The following is a 15,358-nucleotide window of genomic DNA, read 5'->3' on the forward strand; positions in this document are numbered from 1 at the left end:
ACCCCAAAACCCTATTATGAGGAGCTTCTGGAAGTGGGGAGACAAGGACAGTTCTTAGCATATACCTTGGGAAAAAATTGTTTTAAATCTGCCCTCAATGACTTCCAAGTAAGTAATAGATAGGAGCTGCCTGATGGAATATTCATGCCTTTGGAGGTCCCCTATCTCTTCTGATAGACCTAAAGGGCATCGAAAGCAGGGGGCTTCTCAAAGTATCTCAGAACATCTACCTAAGCCATGTGAGAATCCCCTTATGTCAGCCTACTCAATCAATAAACATTTATAGAACATCCACAATGTATTAGGAACTAAGCATTAAAAAAAAAAAAGGTTAAGATTACTTTAACTGGAGTTCCCACCGTGGCTCAGTGGTTAACGAATCCGGCTAGGAACAATGAGGTTGTGGGTTCCATTCCTGGCCTCTCTTAGCGGGTTAAGGATTCGGTGTTGCTGTGAGCTGTGGTGTAGGTTGCAGACATGGCTCGGATCCTGCATTGCTGTGGCTGTGGTGTAGGCCAGTGGCTACAGCTCCAATTCGACCCCTAGCCTGGGAGCCTCCATATGCCGCAGGTGCGGCCCTAGAAAAGACAAAAAAAGACAAACAAACAAAAAAACCCACAAACAAACAAAAGAAAACCTATTAAAAAAAAAAGATTACTTTAACCTGGCACAGTGAAGACAAAGAAGTTTTTGGAAATAACATGATATTTGAACCAGGCCTTAAAAGATGACCCTCCCTGGGGTCAGAGCAAGGAGAGAGAGACATTTTAAAGGGAAGAAACAGTTTGTACAGAGGTGCTGATGCCTGCCAAGGCATTGTCCTGCTCCCTCGCGTATTCCTCCTTGAGTTTCTGTATATGCACCATACCATACACTAACATTTTGTAATGTGTTCCCCAAAGACATGAGAACCAATGTTTGAAGGAGTTGGAAAGCTTGCTGTAGGATGAAAACCCACCCATCACTGACCTGGAGCCTGCTTACCTAAGAGGTGGAGATGTCCCTTTTTTATTAAGAGCAATCACAGAATGCCGAGGTATGGTATATCCCCACAAAATATTGGAAATTCATGACAAGAATGATGAAGGTAATGTAGGGGGAGGAGTGCTAACATGCGTTAATATATACGTAAATTATCTGGACATTTATATATTTTATCTCATTTAACAGTGAATTGCATGCATACATATTTACATTTTGTGTTTTGATTTACAGAGTGTTTTCATATCAATTATTCCATTTGCTTTTCATGAGAATCCCATGACCATGAGTAGGGCAGGTATGATTAGCCCCTTTGCACAGAGGAGAACTGTGAGCCTCAGGATAGTTAAATGATTAGCCTAAGGTCACATAGTAAGTTGCAATATTCAGATTAGAAACTAGGTCTGAATCCCAGGCTTATGTCCTTGATTTGTACTTGTTCTGTATTTCTTCAAGAGGCTGAAGGTACAAGGAAACAGAATTATGCCCAATGTAAGAAAAATCTTTCTAACGATCACTGCTATTCAACAGATTAGGCTGTTCTATGAAACTGAAGTGGTTGTAGAGTATATCCTTGCCATATGTGAGACATTAAATGTCATGGCTTCTAAGGTCACCCTCAACTCTAAGATCCACCGATTGTAAAATTCCTTGGTCCTACATCTCTGAGGTGAGGTTTCTGATGATTAATGCTGTTTCCAGACAGCTCCTGTTCATTATATACTTGGCCCTCAGAAAAGACATACTCTTAGAGGGATGCCCGGGAGTTAGAACATTTTCCATCGCAGATAATCCCATTGCTTTGGTACAACAAACACAACTCACATACAACTAATACCTCCAGGTTTCTCTCCAATCACAAAATGATGGGTAACAGATAGAAGCCACACATTTATCCAAACTACCATGCATATGAGTTTGCATTTTCCCAGAAACTTAAAATCTTATTTTTTATTTTATTTTATTATTATTATTATTATTTTTGCCTTTTTCTAGGGCCGCACCTCTGGCTTATGGAGGTTCCTAGGCTAGGGGTCTAATCGGAGCTGTAGCTGCCGGCCTACGCCAGAACCACAGCAACGTGAGCTCCAAGCCGTGTCTGCGACCTACACCGCAGCTCATGGCAATGCCGGATCCTTAACCCACCGAGTGAGACCAGGGATCGAACCCGCAACCTCATGGTTCCTAGTTAGATTTGTTAACCACTGCGCCACGACAGGAACTCCAGAAACTTAAACTCTTATAGCACACAGTATACATCAGAAATTATGGGAGGAGGCACAGTTCTGCATTTGAACACTCATCATTCTGATATAGTGAATCCATTTTTTTTTTAGAATCTATATAGTTGTTAAAGCACCAAAGGTATTTTAAGAGGTAGAAAGTATGGACTGATAATATTCCGCACTTGTCTTGTCTGACGAGGGACCAGGATTCTCTTTAGAGCCAAAGGAACCAGCCACTGTTCCAATTCCCTTGGAATGTTTTTTTTTTTTGTCATATATTTACAGCTCTCTATGCTCAAGAGAATGGTGCATCTGTCTGATGGAGACGCCTGGCTGCATTCTTTCCCAGATATTAATATAGGTGGCACTTTAGCAGCATAACCAATGACATGAAGAACCTGATTTGGAGAGGAACAGATGGCAGCATCTTTCCTGGGATAATTTTAGGATCCTGAAATAGTCCATTTCTCACACAAACCATCAGTGGAACCAAACTAAGACAGCTATGTCACATGGAAAAGGGAGAGAGAAAAAAAATGTGGTCTAGGGTGAGGCAAAGAGAATGAACCAGAAACCTCAGTGCTCCCCCCATCTATGACTCCTTTCATAGAAGATGAGGGTCACTTCAACCTCTTTTCACCAGAATGGATGCTGCATACCACTGTGAGAGTATCTAAGAAGAAATGAGGGGGCAAATCTCATTTCCAGTCACATACATTGAACAACCAAGGTTGCATCATGCAATAGCTAAATTCACATTCAAAAGAATGTATAGGATCTAAGTTCTAACACATCTTTTCTTAGCAGATAAGGAAGTTAATAAATGACCATTGTCCTTAGTAAGTCAGAAGCAAATTGAATTTCAAAGCCTCAGATTCCTGGTCCATTACTTTGCTGAAAAGCCCCTTCTTTCAAGTAAGACATAATATATCAGGAAGGGATGATGAGAAGTGGAGGAAAAGTCTCCCAACCAGAAATGATGCCTGAGGTCATTTCTGATGGTCATCCAAGGATTGAGAACAAATGAGAAAAGTAATTTGGGAAAAAAGCACCCACCTGTTTTCCATCCAGAGTGTACAGTTTTTTGACAACCCCGGTCTCTAGTTTGATGGCTTCAGTGATATCAGTAAGGACTTGCTCAAAAGAGTGGGCCGTCTTCTTATTCAGAAGCACACGCACAGCCTTCCGAGGCTTCACCCCACTGCGGATGATGGTCACCAGCTTGGGGCGCACAAAGTCCTTGTTCTCTCTGGCCTGGGCACTGTTGCTGCTAGCCAGGGACTGAGGAGCTTTCATATTGGCAGATGTCTTCACATTGACAGACCAGTTGGGATTGACATTCTTGGTGTACTCCACCTTTTTAAAGAAGTTGTCTGAGGAGCAAACATAGCTTTCCCCTAAGGGAAGAAATAAGAGATGATTAGTTTAATAGCAAGTATATGGGCTCTTCTAACCAGACGAATACACACTGACCTTGGAGTAGGACTTTTGGAGAAATGGTAATAATGGCTAACTTCAAGTGCATTCCTAATTAGGCTCTCTAACAACTTGGCTCATTCAATTCAAGGGCAAGTAATCAGCAAAATAGTCTTCATCATGATGGCGTTCTTAGTTGAAAAATCCTACAAAGCTAAGGTTCCCATGGACAATGAACATACCTAATCATAATCTAACAAGTGAGGTTCTCAACCTTGATATGGTTTTATTGGAATTGAAATGTTTATATTAATTTTTAGGATGTGTGTTTGTGTCTAGGAGCATTACTGGGAGTATTTTTAACATGCCTCTATTTCTTAATATTTCCATCCTATTTCTGGATTCATAGCCCCATTCCATCGTTATATTATGAACTGAGGCAAATTTTCAAAATGAACATATTTTAATCCCAAGTTAAAGTGACCAAAGTAACCTTGCCTATTGGGCATATAGTATATACTTGCCAAGAAGGCAGATTGTACTTTGCACAGAGTATATGGCTAAGCAGTGGAATACTGAAATGTGAAGTGTGTGTGTGTGTGTGTGTGTGTGTGTGTGTGTGTGTGTGCCCGTGTGTGGAGGGGTGAATACACGTATGTGTATATAATTTTGTCTTCTACTGCTCACCCCCATACCCAGGTGGAAAAACTGTCTAAATAACAAGCTGTATACACACACAAACACACATACGCGCACACACACACAATTCCCCGGGTTTGCAAGTCTAGCTCTTGCTTGAGACATGCTCTCCCCTATTTCCACCACCCACCCCTCACCTTTCCATTTTCTTGAATGCTACACACTAGCTCTGTGTATTCAGGGCCGTCTTCACCAGTGCTCACCCTTGGCTGCCACAAGTAATGAGGTGGAGATGTGAGAATACATCATACAGTCTGATTTATGGATTGGAGGGATCTAGTGTAATTTTCACATTTACTATGGGCTAGAGGAAATGACTAATACAGCGGAAGGAAGAAACACAGGGGCCAGGGGCAAAAGGAGGGGATTAGACACCTGGGACTAGAAGCTGGAGAAAAGAGAAAGAGAGGTAGGCTCAGTCTGGGGGAGAGACTATTGGAGAAGGTTGAATTTGTTGAGGAAAACACATTAGCCTCAAGGTATACAAAGTTCATCCAGAGGTCAAGCTGCAGAAAACCAGAGTGATTTAATCAGGCTTAACTCATCAGTAATAATGCTAAATAAATAAATAAATCAACCCTAGCCAGTGCAAAGAAAGCATTAGACACAATTATAATCTGATGGCTCTACTTCCTTTGGTCTCAGCAGGACAACGGCGCAGAGACATTCAGGGGCGCTTGGCTGATAATTCACTCCCTCTGCAAATATTGATTGCTTGGCTGTAGCACCAAATCCTTTAAGTCATGTTAATTAATAAATTTCTCTGTTAGCACTGAGAGAAGATTCAGTAGGATTCTCTAGGGCACCTTTGAGGGCATTTATATGTGTGGCGGGGGAAGGTAAGTGGTTATACAAGGTATGCAAAGTGGCTTCCAACACTGTTCTGGAAGCTGCTAGTGTTGTGTCTTGACAAGAGGCCCAAGGGATGATTTGTAGGTGAGCACAGGCACCCTCTTGCACACACACACACACACACACACACACACACACGCACAGCCAGGATGGGGCGCTCTAAGACCTCGGTCAAAAGAAACCCTCATTTCTCCGGTTCCCGCTGGCTAATCCAATCCAACCCAAGTGATTAGAGGGTGTGGTCTTTAATTTGTGACTTAAAGGGTGAAAGGGTCCTTTCAATTCCCCCATGTATGCACAGTCAATATTCCTCAAACCCTAGAAAAGGCCTCTTGCCTTAGCACTCTACCAGATGCAAGGGCACCTTCCAGGAGGTCACTGCCTTTGAGTCAGATGTTTTCCATCACTTGTCATGTACTTTAAAACTCTGTCAGACAACTGGTGGTGTGCAAATGTATGAGGCTATATATTTATGATTTCACTCATCTACAGTCTCCTCAGGAGAGTCAGCTGTGTCGCCCTATTAGGACTCCGGACTTTTTTCTTTGCTCCCATCTCTTAAACCTCTTAAGCCTCTGAACTATGAGTATGATTAAACACCTCATGAAAATGAACATGATGGCAGACGGCTATGGTATCATATGGCACCCAAGAACTTTTCAGAAGGCCCAGCTCTCAGCCAAATCTATGTTGAACACTTTCCAACAGTACATTTTAGTCTCTCCACTCTCTTTCCTTTTTGGCCCCAACATGGAGTAATGGAAAAAGAGCAGCTGAGGTGATGTCAGTCAGAATGGGGTTCCCCAATATTTCCTCGTTGTATGCCCTGGGGCAAACTTCCCTGGGCTTCAGTTATTTGTCTGCAAAGTGGGAATGATGATCACGATAGCTACCTTACAAGGTTGTTGTGAGGCTCCAAGCAGGTGATATATGATATACGGGGCTGAGTCCAGAGCCTGGCTCATAGTAAACACTTGATATATGTAGATATTGTTATTGTTAAGGCCCTAATCTGGAGGAACAGACAGAGAACCAGAAGTAACGAGCAAAGAGGGAAATGAGGAAGAAAGTGTTGAGAGAAAGGAGATGAAAAAGGAGGAGGAGAAGCTGAGGAAAAGAAAAGAAAAAAGAAGCGGAGTTCCGGTCGTGGCGCAGTGGTTAACGAATCCGACTAGGAACCATGAGGTTGCGGGTTCGGTCCCTGCCCTTGCTCAGTGGGTTAAGGATCCGGCGTTGCCGTGGGCTGTGGTGTAGGTTGCAGACGCGGCTCGGATCCCGCGTTGCTGTGGCTCTGGTGTAGGCCGGTGGCTACAGCTCCGATTGGACCCCTAGCCTGGGAACCTCCATATGCCGCGGGAGCGGCCCAAGAAATAGCAACAACAACAACAACAAAAAGACAAAAGACAAAAAAAAAAAGAAAGAAAAAAAGAAAAAAGAAGCAAGGACAGCCATCTTGGAACTGAGCTATAATTATTATATAATATGAGAGCTGCCCGGGACATACTGCTTCAAAATGAGTGTTTCCTGTTAGTTGAGAAGAAGCGTCCAGTTGCTTCAAATGTCAAATGTAGTAGCTTTATAGCTAACACCTAGCAAAGCCACATGCTGTGGCTGCTGATGCACACTGAGGGCAGGATATTTTTTTAAGATAATTTTTTTTGTCTTTTTTTTTGCCTTTTCTAGGGCCATACCTGCAGCATATGGAGGTTCCCAGGCTAGGGGTCTAATCCAGGCTGTAGCCACCAGCCTACACCAGAGCCACAGCAACGCAGGATCCGAGCTGTGTCTGCGACCTACACCACAGCTCACGGCAATGCCGGATCCCTAACCCACTGAGCAAGGCCAGGGATCGAACCCACAACCTCATGGTTCCTAGTCGGATTCGTTAACCACTGAGCCATGATGGGAACTCCAAGACAAATTTTTTTTTTTTTTTAAAGCAGTTCTAGGTTCACAGCAAAACTAAGGGGGAGGTACAGAGATTTTCCATATGCCCTCTGCCCCTACAGTACAGAGCCTCCCATCTGCAACCTCCACCAACAGGCAGGATATTTATGGTGGGTGTGAGCTACACTTGGGGAGTCAGACCTGGATTCAAATCCCAACCAGGCATTTATGAGCTACGTGACCTCAGGCAAATCATTTCATCTCTGAGCCTCGGCTTTTCTGTCTAGAAACGGAAGGTATTGCACTAGGTGACAGCTAAGTCCCTTCAAGCCTAAAGGTCTATAGGAAGGAATGTTCTTCCTTTTCAATTCCAAACAGGCTATAGTAGATAAAGTTGTTATGGTAACTACATGTTAAAGAAATAGGCGCCCACTATGGAGAACTCTCCACTTGTACTACTGTGGACAAGTACGAGCCCGTGGAAGCCGACCTCAGATGTGCTGCTTCTCTAGACCAAGGTTTCCTTATTCTGATGTTGCAAGCGTCTGCAACATGTGCTGCCAGAGCTCAGTGCTTCCTGCACGTCCAGCTGCTTGGCACTTGGAGCCACGTGAAGTGCGTTGCACCTTTACACAGATGGGTTCCCATCCTGCCACAGCTTCCAGGGGCCATTTCCCACTCATTGGAAGCCTAGAAGGAAAGCTGGCTTCAGAGCCAAGCAAGGTGACAATTTGCTGGAATCGACAATGTGCTTCAGGGCAAGGGGGTAAGGAAATGAAATCATGGAAGGCCAGCTGAAAAGGCAGGAAGGGAACAAGCTGTGGGCTCAAGATGATCTAATGTCTACCTCACTTCCCTTTCAGGAGGGCTCCATTTTCAAAAACATTCAACATGTTTATAGTTTCTCAGTGCAAAAGCATTTCTGACTGGGCTTGCTCCTTTTCCCGGGCTTCCTCACTCAAGAAAGAAAATATTAAATGGTACTTTGTTGTATTATCAGATCTATTGGTGATGTAGCACTCTCTCAGGTATCTTAAAATCCTCCTCCTTGACTATGTGCTTGCTTTAGTAGTTAGAGGATAAATTCGTGAGAAGGCGGTTTCGTCTCATTGGAGCAAATGAGCTATGGCAAATAAAGTTGATCATAGCTAGTGCCATCACACAGCTCAGATTTTCCAATGAGAGGGTCCCAATTGTAAATGTTCTGTCCCGTGGTGTACATAAATAATAATACTCAAAATGATATCCCTAAGAGTGATTGGGGTACTTACATACAAGGAAGCGGGGAAAGAATTAGGATGTGAAGGGAAGGAACAATTCTACAATGAAGGACTAAACAAGACAAAAAGAGAAATCACTGGTGGATTTCAATCACTGACCCACTGGGAAGACAGCTAATACATTTATGGCCACATTTCGTATGGCTTCATGAAAACCGTCTGTATACCCGGGGAGCTGTGGGAAAGCTGACATCAACAACCTGACTTTGACCCAAAATGGTCCCCTTGCTGTTTTCAGCATCTAGCAGTAGAGAGTAGACTAGAGACATTAGACAAAGGAGTGTCGCAAGGCCAGAGTGATTTCTAGCCAATTGCTATTTCATTTTATTTTAGGCTAACTATTGAATAATGTAGCCATTTGAAAGCAGAGTAGCAATACTCATATCGGAAACATAGTATTTCTAAGCCCCATTATTCATTCAAGATCTACAAACTAAAAAGAAACAAAACAAAACAAAGATTTCTCTATTCCTAGGAATTCCTACCACTACAGTTAACTGAATGGGGTCCATCAGGATCACTTAATCTAGTACTTCCCAACTTCAAATGCTCATAAGACTCACCTGGGGAAGTCTGTAAAAACAGATTCTAGAGCCCTAGCTTTGAAGATTCTGATTCAGCAAATTTGGGGTGTGGCTCAGGAACCAATATCTTTCTAAAGCTCTAAAAGATTCTGAAAGGCAGCCAGGTTTGGGAGCCACTGGCTATTCCAACCTCTCATGAGCATCATCCTTATTACATCATGAACAATAATAGTCCTCTGTAGCTATAGTTTTACCTCATTGATGTGTTTCCATATCTATTATCTAATTTTATCCTCACAATCACTCTAATAGATAAAGAAGGCAGGTGTTACTAGCCTCATTTTACAGATAATAATATTACAATAGATACACAGATGTGATCTATACAATGAAATATTATTCTTCAAAAAAAGGAATGAAGTGCTGATACTTGGGATATCATGGACAAATCTTGAAAACATTTCCTAAGTTTGGCCAGTCACAAAAGACAACACAGTGTGTGATTCGATTTCTATAAAATGTCCAGAATAGGCAAATCTGTAGAGACATAAAGTAGATAAGTTGTTGTCTAAGACTGGATAGAATGGGGGAAATGGGTAGTGACAGCTATTTGGTACAGAGTTTCTACTGGGAGTGATGAAAATATTATAAAATTAGTTTATAATAATGGTTTCACTACTTGGTAAATTCTCTAAAAATCATTGAATTTTGCACTTAAGTTGGTGAACTTTACAGTACGCAGGTTATACCCTAATAAAGTTTTTTTAAAGTTATTTTAAAAAGAGAAACAATTAGTCACAATGACGATAAAGACAAACCTATAGCCATGTAGCTAAGCCGGCTATAAACTGGGATGGCTCAAATAGTAACAGCTACCCTTTACTGAGTGCTATTCTATGTGCCAGGCAGAATACTAAACATGTCATATCCATTGTTTTATTTAATCCTCAGAGCAGTTATTCCCACTCTACAGATGAACAACTGAGGCTCAGGGAGTCTAAATGGTTTTCCCCAAGTTCACACAAACTAGCAGGTGGCAGATCTTGGATTTGAACCAAATCTGATTCCAAAGACTTCTTTTCCTATTATAATCTTCTGACTTTAAGACAAGAACCCAATGCCTTTGACTCTTCACCCAGGGATCTTTCCAAACTTTTTCAGTTGGAAGTCTCTTGGGAAGCAACATGTTTGAATTATTATTTTTTTTAATCTTTCATTCAACCTCTTTCAAATGTTAACAAAGTAAGGGACTTCTGTCCTCCATTCCTACATGAGTGGTTGCAAGGGACAAAAATAGGAGAGAAAAAGACCCTTTTTCTTTATCCTCTTCATATCTGTGCCTTTTCCCAGCTGGCTCTCTGGTAGTGGAAAAACTGATCACATTTCTCGGTGTTATTTGAGAGATATCCTAGGATTTCCTTGACTGAACAACGGGCAGTGCTCTGGACTGAGAGGGTATTGAGGGTCACTGCAGTTTCTGGTTGTGGATGACATATGAATAAATGCAACTGAGCCTTATTCACACTCTGCAAGGTCCAGAAATTCACCAGGAAGTACTTACTATTGCACCCAGGAGTGGTAGATGAGAGAAGTCCAATCTAGCAGGACTCAAAAGGATCAAGAAGAAAGAAAGTTGCAGTCTTCAAAATTGTATTTGTTACCTATACTGAACTAAGATTAACACAGGACACACACACACACACACACACACACACACACACACACACACACATCCAGGGTGAAAAAAATCCATATCAAGGGCTTGTCCTTGAACAAGACATGTTACAAAATGGATTGGCTGGGGGGATCTGTGCATGATACCGCTCTTATATCAGACACAAGAACATGCTAATCCTTGCTCCAAATACAATGTCACTTGATTCAGAATTTTGCCCAAGCATCTCTCATGGTCTTTGAAAGATCACAGCTAGTGGAAATGAGGACATATTGGGTGATTCAGGGTGCTTTGTTTGTGAAAATTATTACTGAGAAACCCCTCAAATTTGACGGAGATATGGCTTTTACAGTGACAAATGACACACACCCTAACGATTACTCTGTTGGACAGCTCCCTCTACCCAGCTTCAAGTCCTTTAAGTTTGCCCTGACTCTCCTTTATTTTAAAATATTCGCCAGTATGGCCAATCCTTAAATGTTCAGAAGAAGCCTGGGATTAACCTCTGCCTGGCCATCCAGCACATGATCAAATAATCTAAGTCTCCTCAGCACTGTTTTTCAAGGTCAGCTTGGAGAAAAAGCCTCAGACTTGAACCCTGAGACCCAGATCCAATAGCCATATGGATGCTGTCTCTTATTAGCAACTGGCCCCAGATCCTTTGACCTGACTTGAGAAACGGCAGCTACTTGGGAGAACATGGTCTTGTACAAGGGAAGCCCTCATGCTCCTTTGTCTAGGAACACAAGAAACCTAGAAGCAGTGATGCAGAGGCGGGGCACTCCCACACCAAGTCATTGAATGTGCTGTTCCTCCTTCCTTGCCGGGTGTTTCAGAATTTGGTTTCCCTAGAGATCTGCCTGCTCTAAACTCACCTTTGCTCAAGGAATGGAAAGAACGAGGAGGGACATCTGGGGAATGGGAAGAGGTCTGGGGGAGAACATTTTCATTATCACCACTCCTCAGGGCTGTCCTTTAAAGCATTGTCAGGTTAAACGGATCACATAGGTTCTACCAATTTAAAAGTGGGGTAGGGAGGCATCCTCAATATACTTGATTTGATAAAGCAAAATATTAAGACATTAACATTAAATTTCCAAGATCTATTTTCTAAATGACCACAAAAAAGACTCCATGGCTGAGTAAGTTTTGTTAACAGCTGGGATGTTCCCTATTTTCGAGTTGGGTGCACAGGTTGTCAGGATTTTCAGCACTCTTGTCATAAAATTCAATTGCAAAACCAAAATCTAGAAAGGATTTAAACAGATGTAGGTACAGTGAGTCAGTTTCTATTCTAATAGGAAGAGTCTTTATTAAAATACCAGACATACCTACAGCTTTCTTTGGTATTTCTCTCAATGACCTCAGCTTTAGGGACACACCCTGAAGTGGGCTTTTTAGAAGCAACAGCTGAGCAGTGACCACTTACCTAAAAGTATAATCCTTTGTGAATACGTCCAGGAAGTCCTGCTTTTAGGGTGCATATTTCCATGAGTGGCAATTCACAAATAGTCTCTCAGCAGTTCAAAAGATATTAGGGTATAATATTTTCTCTCTGTTAACTGAACCAAACTTCCTTCCTCATTTTAGATCTCTAATGATTTCATGGTCTGCCTCTATAGTGCTATTTAGCATGAATTATGAATAAAATCAAGAGTAAAGGCGCAATTCAGATTTTCCTTTGTATACCCTGGGAGATAAACACAAAGCATTCTCATCACCAGCCACGCTTCAACCCCAGCGGAGACTAAAGACCACGAAGGGTAATGGCTAATGATTCAGAAGTCTCAGCATCAGCCTCATGGTTTAACAAATATATTTCCCCATTTCTTTGAATAAAATAAATGCAACCGTAACTAATGATGCCACCTCCCACCAAGGGCCACCACCCACTCCTTGAATTACCTTCCTCCAGTTCATCCATGCTTCCGATTTTCCTGGATCCATCAATGGTGTAAATGTAACGCACTCCCTGAGGCAGGTTGATGTTGTCGGACAGAGATCGTGTCAGGTCAGCCAGCAAGGCATCGAAGCTGCGAAAACGGTCAGAGGACACAGCGTACACAATGCCCTTGAAGTAGCGGTCCCCATTGCGGTAGAAACGTACCTTCTTGGCTTTCTTCTCGTTGCTCAGTGCCTGCAAGGTTCGGGTTCGGTAGAAGCTACAATGGGCGCTGTGAGTGGGGCTGGGCAGCCCATTCATCCGTGAGCCTCGCATGTTCCTGGATGTCTTATCTCTTTCGTCAAAATGTCCAAAATCAAGTTCCATATTTTGGTGGAACCTCAGAGACCTGAGTGTTGGAGAAAAGGGTGGGGATGGAAAAAAGCAAAGAAAAAGGGGTGAGGAGTGGAGGGGGGAGGGAGAAAGAATTCAAATATTAGCCAGATCCAGATCTGCAATCTGCTGCTTGTGAAAAGAACTGGTTGAAAAAAGCCCGTGACCCATCTGCTGCTTGCCCCTGACCTGCAGGAATATTGATCTTAATAGAGAAGAAGGAGGGGCTGGGGGTGCTGGTGGCTGGGGGGTTGGGGTGAGCAATAGGGAGGGAGGCACTTTGGGCGCTGTTCCAAACAGAGGCGAGGGAGGGATTTTGAAATAGCTTAAAATCCTACTGACAGTGGCTCCTATCAAATTGTAACTTCGGGCTAAATACATTAAAACTGGCATCTGTTTCTTCACACATGCCCACATGACTAACAGTTGTAAATGAATCCATAGCCTGACAAAATTCTCCTTGAAGAGAACAGAAGGACCTAGCCAAGGTTAGCATCTCTGGCTGGGGAAGCAATCTTTGCACCTCAGTAAAATGACTAGGAAGGGGAATGTTTTAATTTTAATCCAAACCCTCTCTCCTGCTCTAATGTGTGCATCCCCTCCCCCCAGAATAAACTGGGATTCTCTTTTAAAGGGACAGCCTCTAGGGAATAGCCAGAGTCTTTGTGCTATTCATCAACCCTTTCCCCACCAAGCTGGTGCAGCTATCCAACATTCATAAGAAATAAGCTGGAAAAAAAGGATTAGAAAAATCAGTTATTTAGCAAATTATTAGTTCTGCTTCACCCCTGGTACCATTTAGCCACAAAATCTCCCTCCCCCACCTTTTCCTAGGCGGTCTACCTCCCCCCCCTCCCCCGCCACCTCTACAATGATGCAGCCCCACCTCTTAATGGAATAATTTAATTGTTGAAAGATTCCCAAATGAGTCCCTGGACAGCATATGGGACCTTTAGAAGCAAGCACACCTTTCATTGTTCTGGGTTTATATCCTGAATGAAGGGTCATTTTGCCCTCACAGCAGGAAATTCACCCCAAATTTGTCTATTCCCCAGGTGTGTTACTGAGGCAAAAGATGGTTGTCTATCAGATTTGATTTCCCCCCTTTTGCAGAAAGAAAGAAAGAAGGAAGGAAGGAAGGAAGGAAGGAAGGAAGGAAGGAAGGAAGGAAGGAAGGAAGGAAGGAGGAAAGGAAAGGAAAGGAAAGGAAGAAAAGAAAGAAAGAAAGAAAGAAAGAAAGAAAGAAAGAAAGAAAGAAAGAAAGAAAGAAAGAAAGAAAGAAAGAAAGAAAGAAAGAAAGAGAAAGAAAGAAAGGTAGATAGATAGATCACAGTATGAAACCAAATACAACAGAAGCCCCAAAGGCTAGCGAAGGTAGTGACAGCCTCGGAAACAAACTATTAACATGCATCACACAGATGGGGATAAAAGGACTCACAAAGCAAGCAGGGCTCAGCTGCTACACACTGCCACATTGAGATATTTGCAAGGGACCAGGAGGACAGGAGATAAAGGAGGACTGGTGCCTAGTAGATTTACCAGGATCGGTCCCTCTAATCTTCCAATGTCACCATGACCTGTGCTGAGCTCAGCATTGTCTCTGTCAGACAACCTGCAGCGTAAAAGACCCCACCTCCTCAAGACAAGTAGCAAGCATTTCCCCGGACGAGCGAGCAACGCTGGGCTCTGCTTTAGAATCTGGGGTTGTATTATTCTAAATCGACATCACAGTGAAAACAAAGGAACATCAAACTCACTTTTCCAAAGCAAAATCCCAGGTAGAGGCTTAGGGAAAAACTCCGATAGAATAAGGGGGGAAAAAGGGTTGGGGGGTGGGGAGAGAGAGAGAGAGGGAGAGAGAACACACAGAGAGAAGGAGAGAGAGTGCTTTGCCTTGTGCTTTCCAGTTTGACATCTGTTACATTCTGCCTGAAAATCACTCGAAAGCCCCACTCACCGGTTTTCTGCTGGTTGGGTGGAGATGCTGAGAGAAAGAAAACCAATCTCTCTATGCCTTTGTTGTCTGAGCTCCAAGCAAGAAATTCCTGCCAGGGTGGATAGATGCCTTCTAGGTCCTAGTGCCTTGTCCAGCTTCTCCCCTATAACTCAGGCTTAGTGAATCCCCCCAACCTCCTTTGATTAATTACATGCTTTTCTTTCAATTCACAGGCTGCATTAATAGCTAGAAAGGTTTCATTTATAACCAACAGGAAATTGCAGGGTAGCAAAAAGATTGCACAGGCAAGTTCAGAATGCTACAACGAGCAATGTACTAGCCTTTTCTTTTGGGGAAATGGCAATTTCACTTGGCCAAAACCTTGGCTTCATCTGCCTGGGGGCTAGACTCAGACACTCGAACCAGGCTTCTTAGCAATGGTAGCTCTCTTCCTTTCACCTTCTTGAGAGAAGAACGGCCAAATACGCAAATTCTTTAGGGCATTTTAGTTCATGCATTCAACAACCGGTTCTTGTGAAATAAGGTTAGTGGAGTAGACTAAGAGAGAGTAGGAAAGAGACAAGGGAAAATCGTTCCAGAATTTCAT

The 15,358-nt window shown here is 42.9% G+C and overlaps 1 protein-coding gene across 3 annotated transcripts in view; it reads right to left on the reverse strand.

Annotated features, from left to right (window-relative positions):
• Positions 1-14,803, reverse strand: part of DCX (doublecortin) — a 120,175-nt gene extending 105,372 nt beyond the window's left edge. Inside the window, exons 1-3 of one of the 3 annotated variants that reach the window (XM_047765018.1) lie at positions 14,773-14,803; positions 12,446-12,831; positions 3,264-3,604 (exon numbers count right to left, since the gene is read on the reverse strand). In XM_047765018.1, coding sequence (XP_047620974.1) covers positions 3,264-3,604; positions 12,446-12,809 — 705 coding nt within the window. In that variant the 5' untranslated portion in view covers positions 12,810-12,831; positions 14,773-14,803. Of the gene's footprint in view, positions 1-3,263; positions 3,605-12,445; positions 12,832-13,153; positions 13,344-14,772 lie in introns of those variants that run through there. The other 2 variants (XM_047765017.1, XM_047765016.1) reach the window with 2 other exon arrangements.
• Positions 14,804-15,358: the final 555 nt, after the last annotated feature.

Source organism: Phacochoerus africanus, chromosome X, assembly GCF_016906955.1.
Source record: "Phacochoerus africanus isolate WHEZ1 chromosome X, ROS_Pafr_v1, whole genome shotgun sequence".
Classification (NCBI taxonomy): domain Eukaryota; kingdom Metazoa; phylum Chordata; class Mammalia; order Artiodactyla; family Suidae; genus Phacochoerus; species Phacochoerus africanus.